The sequence below is a fragment of the Ctenopharyngodon idella genome, chromosome 20, assembly GCF_019924925.1.
Source record: "Ctenopharyngodon idella isolate HZGC_01 chromosome 20, HZGC01, whole genome shotgun sequence".
NCBI lineage: Eukaryota > Metazoa > Chordata > Actinopteri > Cypriniformes > Xenocyprididae > Ctenopharyngodon > Ctenopharyngodon idella.
Window position 1 is genome coordinate 11687439 of NC_067239.1, and position 25188 is coordinate 11712626.

The 25188-nt window shown below is 39.9% G+C and overlaps 1 protein-coding gene across 5 annotated transcripts in view; it reads left to right on the plus strand.

The window, feature by feature from the left end:
* Nucleotides 1-5621: 5621 nt before the first annotated feature.
* The window catches only part of LOC127502735 (RAC-alpha serine/threonine-protein kinase), a 36534-nt gene continuing 16967 nt past the window's right edge, over nucleotides 5622-25188 (plus strand). Inside the window, exons 1-11 of one of the 5 annotated variants that reach the window (XM_051876026.1) lie at nucleotides 5625-5880; nucleotides 8135-8326; nucleotides 10205-10353; nucleotides 19564-19692; nucleotides 19857-19968; nucleotides 20152-20278; nucleotides 20559-20690; nucleotides 20892-20957; nucleotides 22223-22291; nucleotides 22481-22606; nucleotides 23379-23507. In XM_051876026.1, coding sequence (XP_051731986.1) covers nucleotides 10308-10353; nucleotides 19564-19692; nucleotides 19857-19968; nucleotides 20152-20278; nucleotides 20559-20690; nucleotides 20892-20957; nucleotides 22223-22291; nucleotides 22481-22606; nucleotides 23379-23507 — 936 coding nt within the window. In that variant the 5' untranslated portion in view covers nucleotides 5625-5880; nucleotides 8135-8326; nucleotides 10205-10307. Of the gene's footprint in view, nucleotides 5881-8134; nucleotides 8327-10204; nucleotides 10354-12072; nucleotides 12214-19563; nucleotides 19693-19856; nucleotides 19969-20151; nucleotides 20279-20558; nucleotides 20691-20891; nucleotides 20958-22222; nucleotides 22292-22480; nucleotides 22607-23378; nucleotides 23508-25188 lie in introns of those variants that run through there. The other 4 variants (XM_051876027.1, XM_051876029.1, XM_051876025.1 and 1 more) reach the window with 4 other exon arrangements.

Consider the following 25188-nt stretch of genomic DNA (forward strand, 5'->3'; position numbering starts at 1 on the left):
ACTATACCATGTTGTTTCGCCTGAACCACTTACCTGTTGTTTACTTACGTGTCGTTCCTGTAATACCTTCCGGTTTTTCCTCATTGCTGCTCACCACTGACTCCACACTCCACAGCTCCTCTCGGATCACCTGGAAAATACAAGGACATGATCAGACTCAGATAAGCCGCTCAAGACTTTCCCACCTCCCGCCCGCTTACCTGGACAGTCCTCACGCCTGTGTTGTCTTCCTCGTTGTCAATAAACCTGCTGTTATTGGTAACACTTACCTCTGTGTCCTTCGTCTATCTGCTGACAGAAGATCAGACCCAACCTTCATCCGGAGATGGAGCGCCTGACTCCCGCGGCTGAGAATACCATCGAGGAGCTGGTCAGCGCTCTTCGAGCCACTCTCTCTCTGGACCCACATCATCAATCTGCCTCTGCCAGTCCCATGGCTCTTCCTTCCAACTATTTGGGTGAGGCAGTAGAATGTAGCGGTTTCCTCCAAGTATCACTATACATTGAGATGCATTCCCATAAATTCACTAACGAACGATCTAAAGTGGCGTTTTTCATCTCCTTGCTCACTGGACGAGCATTACTCTGGGCACAAGCCATCTGGAATTCACAGTCTAACCTCATTGACTCTTTTGAGGACTTCTCTTCTCATTTCCAGGAAGTTTTCGGTCTTGCCACAGGATCGCACTCCGTTTCCGACCAACTCATCTGTCTCCGGCAAGGCAGTTCTTCGGCCAGTGATTACACTCTGCGGTTTCGGACTCTAGCAGCCACTTGCGGATGGAACAAAAATGTATTACTAACTGCTTACCGTCAAGGTTTAAATCCCCAGCTGAAAGCCCAAATGGTGATTTATGAGAATTCGGTCGGACTGGAGAACTTTATGCAGAAAGCAGTGAAAATTTCCCAACATCTTACAGCCTGCCTACCGGAAACAACCGCTCATTCTCCATCCTCACCCGCTGCCTGTCCTCCAGTACCAGAACCCATGCAGGTGGATTCCAGTCGCCTTTCCCGCCCAGACGTGGGTGCATCAAGTTCCGGTCTCCACCTATCACACTGCAAATCAGATGTCTTCACAGCGAGAGAATCTCCTTTCTGGTACTGGAGGGACCCACCATAGATGTCATCCTGGGACGCCCCTGGCTCTCTCAACATTCTCCAGAAGTCAGATGGGACACAAGTGAGATTTTAAGATGGAGTCCTGCCTGTTTCCAAAACTGTCTTTCCAACGTTCCTGAACTCCCAGTTGGTGACCCAGTGCTACATGTTCAATCCACACTTGTGGAGAGCCCTGAACCTCACACTGCTCCCACGATCCCATCTGACTATATGGCGTTCCAGGATGTGTTCAGCAAACAGGCAGCCACGAAGTTACCACCCCATCAGCCATGGGACTGCGCCATAGACCTGCTGCCTGGTGCCACACCCCCCAAGGGGCGAGTGTACCCCCTGTCCATCCCGGAGCGCAAGGCTATGGAGGACTACATCATGGAGGCTCTCCAACAACAGTTCATCCATCCACCTCACCGGCGGCATCGAGCTTCTTCTTAGTGGGTGTTGGGGAAATTTTAAATTTCTGTATGATTTCCATATGATTTTACTTATATGCTTATGGTTAAATGATTTTGTTTTTCTCAGAAGTGTTTAAGTATGCATTCTTTGGGTGACGGGGGAAAAACACTGAAGTGGTAAACATGTTCCTAATATGGTAAAAGGACAGAAGCTTCAGCTTTGGAGGTTAGAGATATAAAAGTGAGGGGAAGCTTTCATTCTTTGTCTTACACTCTGCAGCTACTTGTGTTCCTGTATGACTGTCTGACCTATCTTGCAAGAAATAAAACTTTCGAAAGACAATTGGATGAGTTTGTCTCTTATGCAGTAAGAGTCAGTGTTGATCTTTGCCACAACAGTGGGTAAGAAGGACGGAGGCTGTATCGACTACCGGACCCTCAACGAACAAACCGTCAAGCTCCCTTACCTTCTTCCTCTGGTCCCGGCCGCCCTCGAGGAACTCCGTGGGGCCCGCATCTTCTCGAAGCTGGATCTGCGGAGCGCCTATAACCTCATTCGTATCCGGGAGGGCGATGAGTGGAAGACGGCTTTCATCACCCCTTCCGGCCACTATGAGTATCAGGTTATGCCATATGGCCTGGCCAATTCACCGTCCATCTTCCAGGGGTTTATGAACGAGGTGTTCCGGGAGTTCCTCCATCGGTTCGTCATCGTGTATATAGACAACATCCTGATCTACACCCGGAACCTGGCCGAACATCACCACCACGTAACACTCCAACAACTCAGGAAGTACCATCTCTACCTGAAGCTTGAGAAGTGTGAGTTCCACCGCCCCACGGTCCAGTTCCTCGGTTACATCCTGAGCGCCGATGGTATCCAGATGGAATAGGGGAAGGTCCAAGCCATCCGGGACTGGCCTCAACCTCAGACTGTTAAAGAACTTCAACGATTCCTCGGCTTCGCTAACTTCTACCATAGATTCATCCAGAACTTCAGTATCCTTTCAACCCCACTCACTTCCATGCTCCATCAGAAGCCCAAAGCTCTGTCCTGGAACCCCGAAGCTCGAGCAGCCTTCCAAGCACTCCAAGAGGCCTTTTGCACTGCTCCTATCCTCACACAACCCGACCACAAGCTCCCGTTTGTCGTGGAGGTGGACGCCTCCACCACCGGGGTAGGAGCAGTGCTATCACAGTACCACGGAGAGCCTCCCTGACTTCACCCTTGCGCTAACACCCCTTTACTGTCATCACGGATCACAAGTACCTGGAATACCTCTGCAGCTCCAAAAGGTTAAACCCCTGGCAAGCCCGCTGGGCCCTCTTCTTCACACACTTCCAATTCACCATCACGTACCGACCCGGAGAAAAGAACGTCAAGGCAGACTCTCTCTCACGCATCCATGCTCCTGAGGAACCATCCATACCTGAACCCATACTCTCTCCAGCCGTCCTCGTAAGCCCCATCCAGGGGGACTTAGATGAACAGATCCGCATCACCACCACGTCAGAACCTGCTCCGCTGGGAGGCCCAGAGGGTAAGATCTATGTACCCACCTCCTTGAGAATCACCCTTCTGGGCTCCCTTCACGCTTCCCCAGGCTCTGGACACCCAGGCAGCCAGCGTACCCTCTCGCTCCTCCAAGCTCGATGCTGGTGGCCCAGTATGGCCCGGGATGTCTCCTAGTATGTTTGAGGATGCTCAGTCTGTGCCATCTCCAAAACTCCACGTCACCTACCCGCTGGTAAGCTAGTACCACTACCCATCCCACGTCGTCCCTGGTCTCACGTCGGAGTCGACTTTGTAATAGACCTGCCAAAGTCTGATGGTCACACCTGCATTCTTGTTGCAGTGGATAGATTCTCCAAGGCATGCAAGTTGATTCCCATCTGGGGTTTACCCACCGCCCTCGAAACAGATGAAACCCTCTTTCATCATCTATTTCACACCTGTGGCATACCAGAAGAGATTGTCTCCGACCGTGGGCCCCAGTTCACATCCCGGGTATAGACAGCCTTCTTCAAACTCCTCAATGTCTCCATCAACCTCTCCTCCGTCTATCATCCCCAGACCAACGGCCAGACTGAGCGGAAGATCCAGGAGATAGGGAGATATCTCTATCTGGCTCTTGTCCCAGTATCTGAGTCTCCACCCGCCTTGCTGGAAGCTGAGTCCCCGCTACATTGGTCCCTTTACCATCGAGAGGCAGATCAACGAAGTCACCTACAGACTCCAGCTTCCAGCACAGTATCACATTCATCCTTCCTTCCATGTTTCCCTTCTTAAACCTGTTTCTCCCTCTTCCACAGAACCCGACGAGCCGCCAGTACCTCCTCCTCCTGAAGTCATTGAGGAACCTCAAATCTACTGAGTGCAGGAGATCTTGAACTCTCGGCGACAGGGCGGTTGTCTGGAATATCTCGTAGACAGGGAAGGGTACGGACCAGAGGAACGGTCCTGGGTTAACCGAGACGATGTGTTGGATCCCACTCTCCTGGCAGAATTCCACCAAAACAACCCGGACCGTCCAGCACCCAGAGGCCGTGGCCAACCCCGTCACCGTAGTAGGGTGTCAGGAGCCGCCCCTGGAGGAGGGGGTGCTGTCAGGGAGTCACCACAGTCACCACAGTCACCACCCACTACCGTCACCAGATCCCAGTCACCTGAGTACTGATCACATTCACCTGTCAGCGATCATCAGCCAGCACTATATTAACGCACTCCTCCCGTTCACTCACTGTCTGGTCTCAACTATACCATGTTGTTTCGCCTGAACCACTTACCTGTTGTTTACTTACCTGTCGTTCCTGTGATACCTTCCAGTTCTCCCTCGTTACTGCTCACCACTGACTCCACACTCCACAGCTCCCCTCGGATCACCTGGAAAACACAAGGACACGATCAGACTCAGATAAGCCGCTCAAGACTTTCCCACTTCCCACCCGCTGACCTGGACAGTCCTCACACCTGTGTTGTCTTCCTTGTTGTCAATAAACCTGCTGTTATTGGTAACACTTACCTCTGTGTCCTTCGTCTATCTGCTGACACTAATGATCTGTCAATTTTTTTTTTACAATTTATTTAGGCTATGCATTTAAACACAATGAAACCCCTATAAATCCCTAAACTCCTCTCAAAGCTAATGTTGAAATAGTTATAAATACATTAGCCTATATCTATAATTTCAATAATTGATCAATAATTCACCCTTTTAGCATCGTTTTGGGGCTCATTTGATTACACTACTCATAGTGGCCAACATTATTTGGTTGAAAAGTTCCACCCTCCCACATCTTAAAATGGAACATTTTTGCTATGTAAGCTTGTGTGTGAGGTCTCTTTTAATTTTATTTATTTATTTTTTATTGCAGAACAAATAAGTACAAACATGAACAGGGAAATCATATTTATATCTCAAATAAGATACAATAACAATAAAGATAATAACTAAATAAAAGGCAAAATTAAGTGAACACATGGATTTACATACATAAATTAAGAAAAGCACAGTATTAAATTTAAATACATTTTTTAATAGAGCATCAGAAATCTTGCACTTTTATCATTGTTTATCTGCCTGAGGGATGAAATTAGAAAATTAAATTCGGTAAGAAATAGTGGAAGACATAATGGAGATTTAAACCATTTTTGTTTATGAATGAAAAATGTAGCTTACCAAATAAAGTAGTTGGCAACATATTCAAGATAGGGATAAATGAGACAACATATTCAAGAGATATGAGATCAGGGTTTTCATAATAAAAATGATATCTTTGATAACGATTTACTTCTGTAGGACTGCAAAAAAAAAAAAAAAAAAAAAAACCTTAAATCAGCACAACATTGCTTGGTTATATTACAAAAAAGGCACCAGCTTCTTCTAAAAGACCACAAAAAGAGCATTTCTAATGAATGTCATAATATTTAGAAATTGTGAAATTAACAGGATAGTTTTTATGGAGTATTTTAAAGTGGACTTCCTTAACCTCATTAGATGTAATCTTTCCCGCTGTGAACTTTTTCCAATCCTCCAGGTAACTTCCCTTCCCGGGCTCCGTACTAAAGAACCCCAGTATAATTATACCGTCTCTTTGAGGAAATGTTGGGTCTGTTTAAGACAACCTGACGTCACTGCCTGCGCAACTCAGTGCTCACTACTGCATCACACTGAAATATCCCGAACGAAGGGAAAACCAAACGAGGTGGATGAAATACACGCCAAGCCGAGGAGAGAGATAATAAGAGCGGGAAGAGTAACTTCTGCAGGACATACTTTTACCCACAACATGATGGAAATAAGATATACGATAAGAAGCTTGAAGAATTTGTGAAATGAGCCGAAGTCGCATCTGAAGTGTTGAGGTATGACATGATGTTGTACATATGTGGATATAGAGATTTTTTTTAGTCGTATGTTTATCAAATTAGAGATGGGTTCCTCAGGCATCTAACTGTTTGACGGCTCAAGTTGCCCGAGCTTACACAACTTTTAACTCCGTAATGGTAGACAGAAATATTTTGCGACCATTCTGTTTTTCAGAAGTCAAAAATCATATGGTCAAGATCATCTTTCCACCATCTTATGAGTAAATCATTTATCACATTAAGTTCTTTGGCTATTTTAGGGCAGTGCATAACAGCCGATTAGCCTAATACAGAACTGTTCTAAATAAACTAACAAACTTTTGTTTATTTTATTTTATTTTAATTTTTTTCAAATCATATGAGCTATTTATTTCATTTAGAGCAATTATTCATTTAGGTTAGATGGCCATTCATCACCAAAATGCATAATTTACATATACAGGGATGGATGTTAGCCTATTTTGTGTCTGAGGTGGACATTTGTACATTTGTGGTGGTCAACCAAAGCTGAAGTTTAGTGTCCAGTCGCCAGGAGGAATGTTTCTTTGTGGAGTCTCACAAACAGATGTTTAGAATGTAGGAAACGGTCATAAATATTTGACATAAATCTATAAATGTCTGCTAAAACCAGCTAACCCTGAGAATTGTGTGAATTGGACAGGATTTCCTCAATCAGAAAGAGGGATTGATTGTTTTATGAATTAGATTATTAGTTTTAGTAGTTTCATGGGATGCCTCATGACTTTTCTTACATCCCATCAACATTTAATCCTCTGAGAAATTTTGAAAATTTAACTTAAGTGTATTAGTCAAAACCCACTGCTCATTGGCTGTTTAGTTGCTGAGAGAGCAATTATGTCCTCCTTTTTAAGAAATTCTTAAAAGAAACCTTGTCCTCAGGCTGAAAAATCAGGCGTCTCTCTCAAGGTGGTCCATTCTCAACCAGAGGTGTAGTGGTTGCTAAGTAACTGAACATAAAAACAAACAGTGCTCTAAAAGCAGTAATTCAGGCCTTGTTGTCTTGTCCAGAATAATTCAGAATTCTGGAGATGTATTTGAACATTTGATCTTGTAAATAATACTCCCTTAATTATTTATTTACAAAGTAATTGTTGTAAATGAATTGTAAATATTGACTCATGTGAGCAGCATCTAAATATCTATTTTTCATCCTTATGGTACTAGCGTTCACTACTGGTCAAAAGTTTGTTTTATATGTTTGAAAGAAATATCTTTTGCTAACCAATAATTTATTTTAAATTTAAAATTTAAAATTGTAATTAATCCCTGTGATGGCAAAGCTGAATTTTCAGTATCGTTACACATCCTTCAGAAATCATTCTAATATGCTGTTTTGCTGATCATGAAACATTTGTTGTTATTATCAATGTTAAAAACAGTTGCACTGATTAATATTTTTTTGTGGAAACAGTGAAACACTGCCATTCAAAAGTTTGGGGTAAGATTAAAAAAAAAAAAAAAAAAAAAGAATTTTTATACTTTTATACAGCAAGAACACTTTATTAAATTGATAAAGTGAAAGTAAAAATATTTATAATGTCACAGAATTTTTTTTTTTTTTCAAATAAATTCTGTTCTTTTTAACTTTCTATTCATTAAAGAATTCTGAAAAAATGTATCATGGTTTCCACAAAAATATTAAGCAGCAATAACAATTTTCAACCATTATTTATAATTGAGTACCAATAATAATTGAGCACCAAATCAGCATATTAGAATGATTTGTGAAGCATCACATGACACTGAAGACTGGAAACATTCAGCTTTGCTATGACATGAATTAATAACATTTTTAAATATTATAAAATAGAATACAATTAATTCAATAATATTTTACTGAAATGATCGTAAATGATTATGGAAAAATCGTAATGATTCCAAACTATTGACCAGTACTGTATATACAGCCTTACTATGCATACCAGGAGTTGGCATGCAAGTTACATGCAAGTTAAACTCAATTCTGTGTGCCAAATATGTCATTAAGCGCTCCTAAAAACCGGGGTGACTGATGCATTTTCCTCCCCTTCTTTCTCTCACTGAGCCACGAGTAAGAGCAGAAATGTTGAATGAAGTGGGTGGCCCTAAGGGGCCTCTGTCTCTCACTCTTTCGCTTTATTTGTGCCACGTGACCATCTGTGAGGCCACTGAGTTCATATGGAGTGCTGCATTGAGCACAGGCTTTGGTCGCCCGCCCACTTTTTTTTTACCCTTTCTTTTTCTCCCGCAGCGTGGCGGCTTTGGGAGGGGCCGTTCTCAGAGACAAGCTGCAGTGGCAGCACCAGACACACATGAGACTTCCCTGGTGCGTTTGGGGTTGTGTGAGACAGACAGACAGACAGACAGAGAGAGACATTAGAGAAGGTAGTTGTGCCTGAGAGTTATAGGTCTGTGTGCACCTTTGCATTTGCTTGGCATCATTGTGAGTAAATGGTTCTTCAGTGTGTATTTTTTGCGTATGCTTGTGTTCTCATAGATTATGTGATTGCATGTCAGCTAACTTTTTTTGGCTTGCAGCCTTTGCTTCTCACATGTGTTGCCATCCCAGGGTTAGTATGTTTTGTGCATGCATGTGTGTTTTGTGTCAGAGGAGTACCTGCAGATCACTGAGGCAGGGGGAGGGGAAGTTCACATAGGGTTGTTGTTTTAGACGGCTCTGAGGCAGGAGAACGCTGTTCTTTCTCACTGCATTCCAAGCAGCCGGAGGCTGCATAGCTGTGGGGTGCATCAAGGGCAGCAGGTTTTAATAGACAGAACTCAGAAACTACAGTCAAAGCTATTCCCCTGTTGACATGACTCGTTCTAATACTATACTGTAACTAACCATTGTGCTTTTTAAAGAGTTAATTTGCAAAACTTGTCAATTTGTCTATACGATTGACTCTGGACCATGCTTACGCACTCTTTTACTGGTGTGAATGAAGTAATGACATAAACAGAATGATTTTAAATTCTGCTTTCCATTTAATACACAAATTTTTATTAAAAGTGCCATACTCATGAATGGAGTTAAACACTAAAATTACATAAAATCATTATTCAAAAGTTAAGATATTATATGAATTTAGGCTATAAATAGCAATATTAGTAGTGGATGCACTGCTACAACAGCAATTATATGATTATATGGGTCATTAGAATTCCACTTGAAATTGTTATCAAAATTACAGAAATAATTTTTTTTGTGTGCAAAAGTGAAAAAGATCAATCCAGTTTGACCAGTTCATGCTGCCACATGCAGGTGTGCTATTGGTTTCATCTGGATCTGATCGCAGTGACCGTTAAGCGCAGTAGTGTCACATGTCTAAATGGGAATTATGCATATGTAAATGATAAGCATATGAGGTTAGGCATAGTCAAGCTAGGCATTGTAAGTTCCAGATACAATATGGTTTTTTGGGAGAGGAGACTAATAATGAGGTGGGGAATAAAGCTTGTACATTTCTCTTCCACTAACTGGAAATTATAAAGGGATTTTTTTGCAGGTTTTGGCATACCTATGGTTTTATCAATCTGAAAACCCTTTTTTGAACATGTTTGTCGACCAGTTAAAGTTTTGATGGTGAAGAGCATGGCTATGTTGGTCTACCTGCATAAATCAGCCTGGAACAACATGATGCATAATTGCATAATAACCAGATAAATAAATAATTAGAGAATGCCAAATGTGTGCAAAGCTGTAAAGTAGGCAAAGGGCTGTGGAGATTCATTCCTTTTTTTTTTTTTTGCAGTGTGGTTTTCTTTCTTTTTTAACAGACACAATATAAATATATTCTGTAAGAGTCCCATTTATGAAAATTGCAAGCCCACTTTGAGCTGAAACAGAGGGATAAATCTACAATAATATTATCTTAAAGGGATAGTTCACCCAGAAGTGAAAATTCTGTCATTATTTACTTACTCTCAAGTTGTTCCAAACCTGTATGAGTTTCTTTCATCTGCTGAACACAAAAGAAGATATTTTGAAGATTATGAGTAACCAAATAGTTGATGGACCCCATTGAGTTCCATAGTATGGAAAAAAATACTATGGAAGTCAGTGGGGACCATGGACTGTTTGGTTACCAACATTTTTCAAAATATCATCTTTTGTGTTCAGCTGAAGAAAGAAACTCATACAGGTTTGGAACAACTTGAGAGTGAGTAAATAAGTTTTCATTTTTGGGTGAACCAACCCTTTAAGTGACTTTGACTTGGTCAGAAATAACTAGCATTTTTGATAATTGGATAAATAACTATTATGTTCCTATAGCTTTTGGTGAAAAAAGATCAGAATTTTTTCCCCTTCTGTTTCCTACAGACCATTTGTCATGCTGAATGTCTAGACTGAAGACACCCAACACTTCCCACCTTCTGCTCCTGGTCCGAGTCAAAGGGACAAGAGGGTTTTCTCCCCAGCCACAATGAGTGATATTGCCATTGTGAAGGAAGGATGGCTACATAAGCGAGGTAAAGTTTCTCTGAGGCTTTCCTCCAGTTTCAGACATGAGTCACAAGAAAATTTTGTTTTGTTTGTTTCCATTATTACCAATAATAGGTTAGTTTTATAATAATGGGTCCATTATTACCAATAATTTGGGTTAGTTCACCCAAAAATGAAAATTCTGTCATTAATTACACACCCTCATGTCATTCCAAACACATAAGCCCTTCATTCATCTTCAGAACACAAATTGAGATCTTTTTAATGAAATCCTTTCTGACCACCCCATAGACATAAACGTAATTATCACTTTCAAGGCCCAGAAAGGTAGTAAAGACATTGTTAAAATAGTCTGTGAGACTACAGTGGTTCAACCTTAATTTTATGAAGCAACGAGAATATTTTTTGGCCGCAAAAAAACAAAACAAAAATAACAACTTTATTCAACAATTTCTTCTCTTCCGTGTCAGTCTCCGACGCTGTTCATGTGAGCATAGCACATGCGTGTTATTTTTGTTTTTTTGCACACAAAAAATATTCTTGATTATAAGTTAATAATTTAAATCAAGTCACATTTATTTATGTAGCACTTTATGCAATACAGATTATTTCAAAGCATAAATTCTTAAATATTAAACAAATTCAATTTGAGCTGTAAAGCAGCTCTACAAAAGACAAATGTGCCATTATTCAATGTTAATTCAATTTATTTCAATATCAGTGTTGCAAAGTTCATCAATGATGAAACAACTTCGTGACAATAGTGTCATTATTCAATTTGAGTCTGTGTTGATTTCAGTTCAGTTCAAAAACAGTTCAAAGTTCTTCAATTATGAATTCAGTTCAGCTTCAAAGCAGCTCCACAGAAGGCAATAGTGTCTTTATCCAGCTCAATTCAGTTCAAGTTTTGTTCTCATCTGATAGTGTCAGTGCAGTCAAATCAATAATAGGTTATGTTTGTTATCCAGGTAAGAGGTGGTTATGAACTGTCAAACAATTATATTCTGTATGTTTACTGTTCATTTCATATGAATTACAAAGTCTAAATTTCTACATTAAAATGTCAATAAAGATACCCCCCCCCCCCAACTGGCAGCAAATAAAATATACTGAAAAAAAAAAATGTTACTGTAATTGGTACTTTTTATAGTTATTCCTTAAGGTAATGTAAAAAGTTTCAGAATGCAACAACTTGATCAGACAATAATATGACATGCAGAAATATTATGGTATGTTTCGGGTGTTCAAACTGTGTAACTATCAAATGAAACATGAAATGAATTATTTCAAATGAATTTAAAAATGACAAAAAACAAAAAAACATAAAGAGGGGACTTTCTCATCATTTTATAAGTCCACCTCACACCACTGCCTGTTAGCAGTAGCACTCACAGTGTGTATACACTGCAGTGGCAAAACTCGCTTTGGGGTGTCTTGTAGCGTGCATATTTAATTGATGTTTTATTCAGCACATATAATGATTATACTTGCTCACATTTTGTGAACCAAGTCGCCTACTCACAATGAAAGCGCCCTAAATTGCATATATATATATATATATATATATATATATATATATATATATTAAAAACATATATATTTAATATATGTAAGAACTGCAAAGTATCCAGTATGTGAACAATATGATTTAAGCATGAAATCCAGCAGAAACTCCTGCACAATCTGCATATTTTTAAACATTCAAGACAGACATCACTACTTGAACTTTACATCTGTTTGCACAGGATTTCTCAACTTTTGGATGCTCTCGACAGCTCTCAACACTTTCTACGATCCACTGTCAGTCCCACAATTTACCGTGCAAGCATGAAGCTCAACTCCCATTGAAAACGGCCACTCTGCTCCGCGCCAAGTGTAAACAAACTGTCAGTGACAATGTAAAAGACTGTGTGTGCCTATAGCCATTACAAAAGTTGCCATTCTGCTTATTTCATCAGTTTTTATATTTTGCTACTTTTGTCATTTATTCAGTATTTTCAACATTAGCCAACAACATCATCATATCACATTTTTCTCAAGTAAAATTTCCAACGGTACGTGTCAGTGAGAGGATAATACTGTGTTGCACTTTTCAAAGCATGGAAATTTTGAGCGCATGTCTGTCCTTGCAAACCACAGAGCATCAGAGTCATTGGGCCAAACAGGCAGACGCAACAGTGTGCAAGAAAAAAAAAAAAACAGAGGGTGTGGCAAGCAGAAAACAGAAAAAGGGCTGAATATCAAGCCCTGAGGCACTCAGAGTGTTTGCTAGCCTCAGTTTGCCAGGGCCCACGAGGCATGGACTGTCGGACAGTGTAGGGCTGTGTGCTTCTGTAGGCAAGGTCATTCCAGTTCAGCTATGCAGACAGACACCACCCGTAATGGCACTCTAGGCCCAGATGAAAAGCAGCTCTGCCTTTGCCTGGATTTATGCTGCTTAGTGTGGCGGCAGGCTTGTTTTGCCCACAAGGGATTTGGGGAGTTATTTTTTCCTCTATGTGTAGCCATGGGGGCATGCAGGACATTGTATTGAATATATTCTGTTGGTTTCTCACATTTTTCTCACTTTTTTTTTCTCAACTTTATTTTGACATATGGGATTTGTTTGTTTTCAGACATGCTTTTCCTAAAGACTTATTCATAATCCCCTTAACTAACTAACTTACTAAATAACTAACATCCTCTGCTCATCCGTCTATAAACTTATTTGATGTCCTTAAGCAGAAGGAAGTCATTGAGTGCAAACTGTGGCCGTGCTTAATCTGGAACAGAACAATTTTCACACAAACTCGTTGATTATGTATACACACACAAATGAGCTGGGCTGTTTGTTTTTCATCACAGACAGCTGCTTAGATCAAATGTTGCTAGTGAAGATTGATCTTTCTCAGAGGGGAACTTCTTGACTTTTACCTGATGAAAGAATGTATTGCTGACACAAATCATATCTAATACCTTTATATTGGATTTTATTTTGGATTTTGAATTGCAGAGTTTTGCTTGATGTTAAATAGGGTCTTAAATATTCCACCATGTGTTATATTCATAGCCCGTTTCTTTGGATGTTTGGGATAGCTCAAATTCCAGGCTATTATAGTTTTGTTTATTTTTTTTATTAACCAATCAAAATTGCAACTGAGAACTTTGCTGAGAACTGAACAGCCAGTGTTTACAGTGCATTTTTGTTATGGGTTTAGTGCACATACTTTAGTGACCTCAAATATCAGTTTCAGAGGTGAATGTTGTTAAATGTATATGAAGAGGCAAGATTTGTGTAATCTAACATAGGGACTGAACAATTATTTACAGTGTACTTGAGCAGAACATTTATTGTGTTATTATGAGTAAAAAAAGAAAGAAAAGATTTTATTATAAAATAAATTATCGGTAACATAAATGAATAATGAATTACAGGGGCAAGTATTTCCTTTTAATAAAAAGGTTATTTTCTGTCACACAGTTAAAAACTGACACACTCCCTGGACGATCATGTGATATGATCTTACTGTGCATGTGTTTGTGTGTGTATATCAGTGCAGAAATGAGTCAGCAAAAGCAGTAGCTCATTTTTAAACTGCTTGTGTTGCCACGCTATCTTTTGTGTCGTTTCCTGTTTTCAAGAATCCGACTCTTGGTTACCAGAAGTCCCACTAATGTGGCGACATTAAAATAAAAAAAAAGACAAAGAAATGAAAATACAACCATAAAACCCCAAACACCAATATCAGTCATGACTTCTTACTGTTGTTTTTGTTTTTTTGAGTAATCTTGTGCAGGTTTGTGTAGGTGGTGACTACTCTCGACTGATTAATAATGTGAACTCTTGCCTTTGACAGAGACTGTCTTGCTCTTATTTGATCTTAGTTTTTTTTCACTCTAGTTGAGTTTGTGTGAACCTTATCTTGAGTAAGTTATTCAGAACTAAACAGCAGTTTCCTGTTTGTTTTGATGGCTCTAGATAAGCTCATCAAAAAAGGAAAATTCTCATCTTTCTCTTTTATAAGGGTTCAGGGATGCCCCTTCACTATTTACCTGAAAGTAGTGCCGGGTACTTCCCCAACAAGAAGAAATTGACTAGTCGTAGGTGTGGACTTGCAATCTATGTGGTTTAAAGGAGAACAGCCAGTGACAGTTGTACTGTAATTTGTGTAATTTACAAGAATTTGTATGTTGGTCATAGATAATGGTGTCTACATAAGAATAGAAATAGTACAATTTGACTTATTTAGTTTACATCTTATTTCCTGATCGTAAACCTCTAATACAACATTTAATTGCAAAGTAATTATTCACTCATATCATCCTGTTTTTTTAGTAAGATGACAAGTAATGAGTAATAACTTAAGTGCCCTCTACAAGTGGTAACAGAATAAGATAGATTGGCCCAGACAAAATTTTACAGGTACCATAGGATATTTTAGCTTTCTAGACCCTACAAATCTCAGTTCATTTTACATTTTCTAGTTGAAGTAAATTATTTTAGGGATGCATGATATTGGAAAAAACTGACATCGCAATTTTTAGTTTTTCTGCGATATTTATTATAATATGGAAAAAAAATAAAATAATAATAATTCACCAGATGACTTGAATAGCTCTATTTGGAAAGATTAATCATTCTACAACGATTGGGGTGATTTTGTAGGGGAGTCAATCTGCATAGAAAATAATAAACAAATTACAAGCATAGATAAATACAATAGAACAAAAATACAGATGAAATACATTTACATTTACATTTAGTAATTTAGCAGATGCTTTTCTCCAAAGCGACTTACAAATGAGAATAGTAGAAGCAATCAAATCAACATGAGTACAACAGTATGTAAGTGCTGTGTCCTGTCACAGTTTCATCAGTAAAGTGCTCGTAGCAAGGTTGGGTTTTTTTAAATTTTTTTTATAAATATATATGCAAATAGATGTAGAAAAAAATAGAAAATCGAGAAAAGTAAAATATAAATTTAAAAAAAGTGCTATATTACTGGGTCAAGTGTTGACGAAAAAGATATGTCTTTAGCAGTTTTTTGAAAATAGCTAAAGACTCGGCTGCTCGGATAGAGCGTGGTAGGTCATTCCACCAACCAGGAACAGACCAGGAGAAGGTCCGTGAGAGTGATTTTGTGCCCCGTTTGGGATGGCACCACAAGACGCCGTTCACTTGCAGAACGCAAGCTTCTGGAGGGCGCATAAGTCTGAAGTAGTGGGTTTAGGTATAGTGGTGCAGAGCCAGTGGATGAGGCAAACATTAGAGCCTTGAATTGGATGCGAGCAGCAACTGGCAGCCAATGCAAACTGATGAAGAGAGGTGTGACATGCGCTCTCTTCGGTTCGTTAAAGACCAGTCTTGCTGCAGCATTCTGGATCAGTTGTAGAGGCTTGACAGTGCATGCTGGAAGGCCTGCCAAGAGAGCATTACAATAGTCCAGTCTGGATAGAACAAGAGCTTGGACAAGAATTTGTGTGGAAAGCTCCGATAGGAAGGGTCTAATCTTCCTAATGTTGTACAGGGCAAATCTGCAGGACCGGGCCGTTGTAGCGATGTGACCTGTGAAACTTAAACAATCATCCATCACCACTCCGAGATTCCTGGCTGTCCTGGAAGGAGTTGTGGTTGATGACCCAAGTTGAATGGAAAGGTTATGATGAAGTGTTGGGTTGGCACCGACCACAAGCAGTTCCGTTTTTGCAAGGTTGAGTTGAAGGTGGTGGTCCTTCATCCAGGCAGAAATGGCTGTCAGGCAGGCTGCGATGTGACCAGCAGCCGTCGGATCATCTGGTTTAAATGAGAGGTACAGTTGTGTGTCATCAGCATAACAGTGATAGGAAAAACCATGTTCCTGAATGACAGAACCTAGTGATGACATGTAGATGGAGAAGAGAAGTGGTCCAAGCACAGAGCCCTGAGGTACCCCAGTAGCAAGATGATGCGACTTAGACACCTCACCTCTCCAAGATACCCTGAAGGACCTACCTGAGAGGTGAGACTCGAACCACCGGAGTGCGGTTCCTGAGATGCCCTTCGACCTGAGGGTTGACAGGAGGATCTGGTGGTTAACTGTGTTAAAAGCAGCAGACAGATCCAGCAAGATGAGTACTGATGATTTTGAAGTTGCTCGTGCCAGTCTCAGGGCTTCAGTAACTGAGAGCAGGGCAGTCTCAGTTGAGTGGCCACTCTTGAAGCCAGGCTGGTTGTTGTCAAGGAGGTTGTTCTGTGTGAGATAAGTAGACAATTGGTTGAACACAACTCTCTCAAGTGTCTTCGCAATGAATGGAAGAAGGGATACCGGTCTATAGTTTTCTAAAAGTGCTGGATTCAGAGTGGGTTTTTTAAGTGCTGGATTCAGAGTGGGTTTTTTAAGCAGTGGTGTAATCCTAGCCTGCTTAAAAGCTGTGGGAAATGTACCAGCTGTGGGAAATAAACAGTGCTTTATGTTTTTCAGGTACAGAAATTGAATAATCAAATGTAAAATAACACTGCATAGTCTTCACTGTATAGATGAAATATAATCAATCTTTATTACAACTACAAAAGTGATTTTCTCTTTGTATTTTGTTGTTTGATTAATATTAATGACACAGACAGCAGCAGGAATATTAGGCTGCTGTCACTTTAAGAGCGAATGCACGGATCCAATATAATGATACACACTTGTTTTTTTTTTTTTCTCAATTGTTTATGTTCACGTAAACCATAAGCGACTGTTTACGAGGATACTTGCCGAGACGTGCATTTTGACATAATTTTGCATGTATATGTCCATTTAAGCACATATAGAGACCGGCAATCAATGTTCACATGCTGTCTGCGTAGCTCTGTGTGCATGCAAAAAAACAAAAAAAAAACAGTTCTGAACAGTTCTGAGTTCTGAATTTCTCTTTTTCGTCTTCTTGCACACAAATTGTTTAAAATTGCTTTTGATGTTTAAACTGACAGGACTTAAAACACGTGCAAATTATAAACTTTTGGTTAAACATTGCAATTAATCTGAGAATCACATGCATTTCGAACCGTGGTGCCTGGTTCCTTACTGATCAACTACGATCCATATACTTGACATCGCGGATGCCCACATTGTGATATTGGAGCTAAAACGTTATATCGTGGACATGTAGCCCTAAATTATTTGCCTTTTATAACCCTGACGTGGAGTTTTACATAACTTTCCATTATATAAATCCCTCAAGATTTTAAGTTAACATTTGAAAAATATGAATGTTAAATGGAAAGTGTATATGTTATGCACTGTTACTGGTTACCATTTCTTTATCATTTTAAACACCTTTGCTGCAGTTCAGTTAAATAGATAAATAAGAAATATACAGAATGCTGTTTAAAGTAGTTTTAGTATAACATGACATACCACTGGTCAACTTCCTAAACGTATTTCATATAAATTACACAGATATTTATCGTACACGATCGTTTGAAAGTTTGGAGTCAGTAAAATTTCTTACTTAACGCATTCAACAAAAATGAAATTGATCAAAATTGACAGTAAAGACATTTAAAATGTTGCAAAAGATTTGTATTGCAAATAAATGCTGTTCTTTTGAGCTTTTTATTCATCAAAACAATCCTGAAAATAATGCATCAAAGTTAAAATATTAATATTAAAATATTAATCTGTTTTCAACATTAATAATATTAAGAAATGTTTTTTGAGCAGCATATCAGCATATTAGAATGATGATGCGATTGAGAGTAATGATGCTGAAATTCAGCTTTGCATAAATTATATTACATTACATATTAAAATAGAAAACAGTTATTTTAAATTGTAATAATATTTCACAATATTAGTTTTTCCTGCATTTTTGATTAAACAAATGGCTTTTGAACAGTAATGTATTTTTATCATGTACACTATATTGCCAAAAGTTTTGGGACGCCTGCCTTTACATGCACATGAACTTTAATGACATCCCATTCTTAATCCGTAGGGTTTAATATGGAGTTGGCCCACCCTTTGCAACTATAACAGCTTCAACTCTTCTGGGAAGGCTTTCCACAAGGTTTAGGAGTGTGTTTATGGGAATTTTTGACCATTCTTCTTGATGCACATTTGTGAAGTCAGACACTTGATGTTGGACAAGAAGGCCTGGCTCACAGTCTCTGCTCTAATTCATCCCAAAGGTGTTCTATTGGGTTGAGGTCAGGACTCTGTGCAGGCTAGTCAAGTTCCTCCACACCAAACTCGCTCATCCATGTTTTTATTGACCTTGCTTTGTGCACTGGTGTGCAGTCATGTTGGAACAGGAAGGGGCTATCTCCAAACTGTTCCCACAAAGTTGGGAGCATGAAATTGTCCAGAATGTCTTGGTATGCTGAAGCATTAAGAGTTCCTTTCACTGGAACTAAGGGGCCAAGCCCAACCCCTGAAAAACAACCCCACACCATAATCCCCCCTTCACCAAACTTTACACTTGGCACAATGCAGTCAGGCGAGTACTGTTCTCCTGGCAACTGCCAAACCCAGACCATCGCATTGCCAGACAGAGAAGCGTGATTCTTCACTCCAGAGAACACGTCTCCACTGCTCTAGAGTCCAGTGGCAGCGTACTTTTCACCACTGCATCCGACGCTTTGCATTGCACTTGATGTAAGGCTTGGATGCAGCTGCTCGGCCATGGAAACCCATTCCATGAAGTTCTCTACACACTGTTCTTGAGCTAATCTAAAGGCCACACAAAGTTTGGAGGTCTGTAGCTATTGACTCTGCAGAAAGTTGGCGACTTCTGTGCACTGTGTGCCTCAGCATGCGCTGACCCCGCTCTGTGATTTTTACGTGGCCTACCACTTCGTGGCTGAGTTGCTGTTGTTCCCAATTGCTTCCACTTTATGATACCACTAACAGTTGACCGTGGAATATTTAGTAGTGAGGAAATTTCACAAATGGACTTGCAAAGGTGGAAACCTATCACGGTACCACGCTTAAATTCACTGAGCTCCTGAGAGCGACCCATTCTTTCACGAATGTTTGTAGAAGCAGTCTGCATGCCTAGGTGCTTGATTTTATACACCTTTGGCCATGGAAGTGATTGGAACACCTGAATTAAATGATTTGGAGGGGTGTCCCAATACTTTTGGCAATATAGTGTATATCACAGAGATTTTTCATTACTGTATTATGCCTCCACTTTAAACTTGGCTTCATAATAATATCATAATAGTGTTTATGTTTGGAAGCTTTTTGTTAAAGATGTTCTACTAATCTAAATGCACTCTCTATTTTTAGGAGAATACATAAAGACATGGAGACCAAGATATTTCTTACTCAAGAGTGACGGAACATTTATTGGGTACAAAGAGCGACCGCAAGATATTGACCAGCTGGAAACTCCACTCAATAACTTCTCAGTGGCACGTAGGTATCCATTTTGTTTTAATTTACAGAATTTACAGGTGAAAAAGAATCTCTCCCTCTCTCTCCCTCATCTAGCCCTTTTTGCATCCTTTCCTAACCTCACTTAAGAACCCCAAAATAACCAAACTGCACACACACTTTTTCTCTCTCTTGTATTCTCTCAGAATGTCAGCTGATGAAGACGGAGCGACCGAAGACAAACACTTTTATTATTCGTTGCCTGCAGTGGACTACTGTTATTGAACGCACTTTTCATGTTGAGACCCCAGAAGAAAGGTTGGTTTGTCAAATTCATGAGCAAATAGTATGCAGTACAGTTCATTTACTGTATAAACTCTTTTGCTTAAATTCATGATAGCACTTCTCAAGTTCCCTAAAGTACATTTTTTTAAACTCTCATTGGACAAAAGAAAGCTGTAAAAGAAGAGTTATCCTGCATGATTTTCTTGTTTTCTGCAGGGAGGAGTGGACAAAGGCCATCCAGGCTGTGGCAGATAGTCTACAGAAGCAGGAGGAAGAGAGAATGGACTCTTCACCTGACCCCATGGACATGGAGATGTACCTGTCCAAACCTCGACTCAAAGTGGTAAGATTATAGCCCCCCCCCCCCATAATTTCTGGTCCTCTCTTAACTATTTCTATAAAAAATGTAAAGATGAAGGGAGTATTTTTTATGAGTATGAGTATGTTAAAATACTTTCTCTTATTCTTTTCTTAAAGAAAATAATTCATTTTATAAGTAAAAACACTATAAGATGATGAAAAAGGAATAAAATATTGAAAAACAAAATCTGTGTAATATAATTGTGATTCATTGGATATGCATTTAAAACTATTTCTCAAAGACTTCTCTTTATGTTGTGCAGACAATGCATGACTTTGAATACCTCAAACTTTTGGGGAAAGGCACATTTGGGAAGGTCATACTAGTGAAGGAAAAAGCCACGGGCAAATATTATGCCATGAAAATTCTCAAGAAGGATGTGATAGTAGCAAAAGTAGGTTCTTCGCTTTTATTTTCTCTACTTTTTCTTTCAGTAAATTTAAACATTGCATTGTGTATTCACCTGTACAATGTTTTATTTATTTATTTATTTTTGATACTTACATTTATTTATTTAGTTCTAATTATACATAAATTGTAATTACTGTATATAAGAAGTTCTAACACGTTCTTTTCTTTTCTTATTTATTTGTAGGATGAGGTAGCACACACACTTACTGAAAACCGGGTCCTCCAGAACTCCAAACACCCTTTCTTAACAGTAAGCTGATGTTATCAAAGTAGAAACATTTTAGAATTAGTGGTTTATACACTAGTAAATGTCATTTATGGTACATTCCAGATTCAATAAAAGTTAAACCCTTATGCCAAAGTCGATAGAGCTTGTTTGTTTTTTAACCACAGAACAGAATTTCAACTCTTCAAAAATTGTGGTTGCAATAACTCACTTATAAAAGAACCAGAGTTCCAAGTTTAAAATCAGAAAATGCTCAAGTCTTTTGGCTATACTTTTAAAACTGTGTATACTGCCTGGCTCCATATACTTTTTTGCATTGCAAGTGTCTTACAATTGCCACAGTTTTTGCTTGGAAAAAAAAAGAGGGAGATGAGCCAAAATGGTTTTTCACTAGCTATTGTAACGCAGACTTAGACGTGTTTGGGTTGAGATCCATATGCGGTTTATTGTACAGGTGTGTTAGCAGAAAACAAACAGGCATGGGTCGAATCACCAGCAATAACAGCAGAACAGGCAGAGCAGTTTACGTAGACATACAAGCAGTAGGTCAGGCAGGCAGCAATTAAATACAGAGTAATCCACAGACAGGCAGGGTCAAAAGGCAGGCAGCAGGAATCAAAAACAAACCAGGATAGCAAAAGTCAAAACCAGGCAACAACATAGGGAGTAAGTGCTCAGAAATGTTAGCCAGGGCAAAACAAGACTTCGCACTGAGTGTGGATCGCTCAGTGCTGAAATAGTCTGTGAAATGGAGTTCAGGTGTGTGTAATCAGTCCAGGTATGTGGGTTGCTGGGAAATGAAGTCCGAATCAATATTCAGGGGAAAGAGACCTCCGGTGGTGAACAGAGGGATTTTCAGGATCGGTAACCGTGACAGCTTTGTTTCTATCCACCTATTTTCATGCGCATTTTAAAATATTGCATACAAAAAACGCTGGATGGAATGGCAAGATGTGCATACATTCTAAAAATGTGCATACAAAAATTATGCGCTCGATTGAGGTGGATAAATTTGTGATCCGATAAGAAGACATGCGCATAAACTACGATGGAAATACATTTACTGAATAAATCCCCTGATGCACAACAAAAAACTCAAGTGACTTTGCCTCAACAGAGGATGTGATTGGATAACTAGACTAACCAGCCAAACATCAGGCATCTGAACGCAAGATAACATGATAACGCAGTTTCTTCCCCGATTTCAGCAACTTTCTTCTCTTGAACACATGGGATGTATAAAAAAACAGAAAAAATTATGTGCACCTATTGTCACCTCTGTGTTGCAGGGTCTGAAGTATTCTTTCCAGACTCATGACCGATTGTGTTTTGTTATGGAGTATGCAAATGGTGGAGAGGTGAGCTCTTGTAAAGGTGAAGTTTAGCAATGATTGAATTTGTTCATTAAATCTAACCAAATAAATATTTTCATTTATTTTGCACACAGTCAAATGTTTATTTAATTAATGTGTGTATTAATTATAAACCACTTTACCCCAGAATATTTACAATTCCAATGCATCTTGATATTTGTTCTTTTATTACAGCTTTTCTTTCATTTATCACGAGATCGAGTTTTTTCGGAAGAGAGAGCTAAGTTTTATGGGGCAGAGATTGTCTCAGCCCTGGATTACCTTCATTCGGAGAGAAACGTGGTATATAGAGACCTAAAGGTGAGATAAATAGAAAAATATAGTTTAAAAATAAAAAAATAATGAATTCTATACAGGATGAAACATAAATGTGTGAAATGACTTGTCAGAAAAGTGTATTTAGGCCGTATTTACACTGCAGTTCTTGATGCCCAATTCCGATTTGTTGACTATATCCATTTTTTTTTTTTGACCATCTTACATCTTCTTTTAAAAGTAACCCATATCTGATATCTACATTTACACTATACACTTGGCGAAACAAGCCAAGGTAGACGAACTGACGTGGAAAAACTTGCTGAAAAAGAATTAAAAATGGCACATTGGACACAGACGAAATGATAATACAAGCTTTTGCTTTCCGCACCTTCTTTAAAGGTCAGCAATTCCATTGAAAAGAGACATGTGATCGCAGTTGGTGTCCACCTGAGTTGACGTCATTCACCACCTTCGCTTTTTCAATGACGTATGACTCACATTGACATAGGAATATCCGATCTGTCCACTTACATGGCAGACGCAAATGCACTTATCCAATTCATATCCGATTTATTTCCACATATTATTTCCACATATGAATGTGGCCTGAAACCAATCTGAGAATATCGAAGTCCATGTGCTTTTTTCTTGCTTACACATTCGTGGGTCCGATCTGTGCCACATGGGAGGAAGAAATCGGAATTTGTGTCACTTGAACCATGTAATGTAAATGCAGCCTTAGTATAATGCTACTGGTTGTATCACTATCAAACAGATATATCACATTATAAGGAATATAATTATTCTGTGGCAGTTGGAGAACCTGATGCTGGATAAAGATGGCCACTTAAAGATCACAGATTTTGGCCTGTGTAAGGAGGGAATTACAGAGGGAGCAACAATGAAGACATTCTGTGGTACACCAGAGTATCTCGCTCCAGAGGTAATAAAACATTTGATATGAAATGAGTTCCATACGATAATAGTTAGAAAATATATTCTAATAATTTCTGTATGAGCAGTGAATAGAGAAGGAATTCCAAGGAGGAACAAAAGAAGCAATTTTTTACTTTTCTTTTTCTATCTCTATTTTTTTATTTTTTTTGGAAGGTGTACTTTTTACTGCACAAATTTCCCTCTGGCTCCTGGACCGTCACCCTCCTTTTTTTGAATAATTTAAGTTCCCTTTCATAGGTTCACTCGATGCTGTGTCAGTAGCTGACACTATGGGAACACCCTTCAGGTGTGATGATTGTCTGAAGACTGTATAGAATCACAACAATTCGTTTGCTGATGGTGTAAGTGCCGACCTCCAAGGCACCGCATATCCAGTGCTTTAAAAAGATGCGCCTATGCTATCGCTCCTCAGATTTCTCTTCTTTAGGAAGATGGTTTACCTGCCCTTGATATCTTCAGAGCTTTACTGTGTTATAGAAACTTACTTTAAGTGGTGTTTATCTTCCATTTCGTCATTGCGTGCCTCAGTGTTCTCATTATGAGCAATGACACTCACAGGAAATGTTTTGGCTTTCGTCGTGTGGAAACTGCACTCAACAACTTGTCGAACTTCTCACACTGCAACAATAGACCATTTAGATATTTGCAAACAGCGATGACATTTTTTGTGGGCGGAGCCTACCTGGTGGCAGAAAACAGCTCCCATTCAGTCAGTCACGTTCGACGTTACGTCGATACTGACGTAATGGGGTCACGCTTGGGAGCCTCAATCACCTCTAAATGGTACAAAACGAGCCAATGGGAATTGGCCAGTGAGATTTACATGCCGCGCCACACCCACCCGGCACATCCGAGTATAAATAGGACCGGCATATTCACTTACATTCATACTTTTGCTTCGGAGCCGAACGGTTGTTTCATCGCTCTCTCCAGTTACCTGCAAAATGCAAATTTCTAAAAAGAAGCTACTAAGAGCAAACAGCAATTTTAATTGCTATGAGAAAACCATCTCCTCAACAGCAATTTTTATTGCTCGTCTGCAGCAGCTTGTGAACTTCTCGGCTGGTGGGAAGGCGCATTCAGCGGTGTGTGTGTGTGACAGCGTGCTGGCACAGGCAGTGCAGCACTCATCCCTGAGCGCTTCGCTAAAAGAGCAGTCCCTAAAAGAGCAAGCGCGGGCGTTCAGCGTCTTTTTCAAGATGTCTTTTCACCCGTGTGTTTCTGGATGCTGTCATTTCCTGACCTCATCTGACGGCCACGATCGCATGCTGTTTGCCCAGGCATGTGAGACAGCGATTGTGGCCGTCTATGTTGGCATGGCCCAGTCCCGAGATCAGTTGTGCGAACACAGGGACCTGGTGCTCAGGCACCTCGGCCAGTTAGGGCTTCGGAGCAACTGGGAAAAGAGCAAGCTCTCCCCCTTGCAGAGCATCTCTTTTCTCGGTGTGGAGTTGGACTACATGACATGACAGCGCACCTCACCAACGAGCGCGCGCAGTCGGTGCTGAACTGCCTGAATACGTTCACGTGGAAAACAGCGGTTTCACTGAAGCAATTTCAGAGGCTCCTGGGGCGTATGGCATCCGCAGTCACGCTGCTCAGATTGTTGCATATGAGACCGTTTCAGCACTGGCTACACAGCCGAGTCCCGAGATGGGCATGGCACC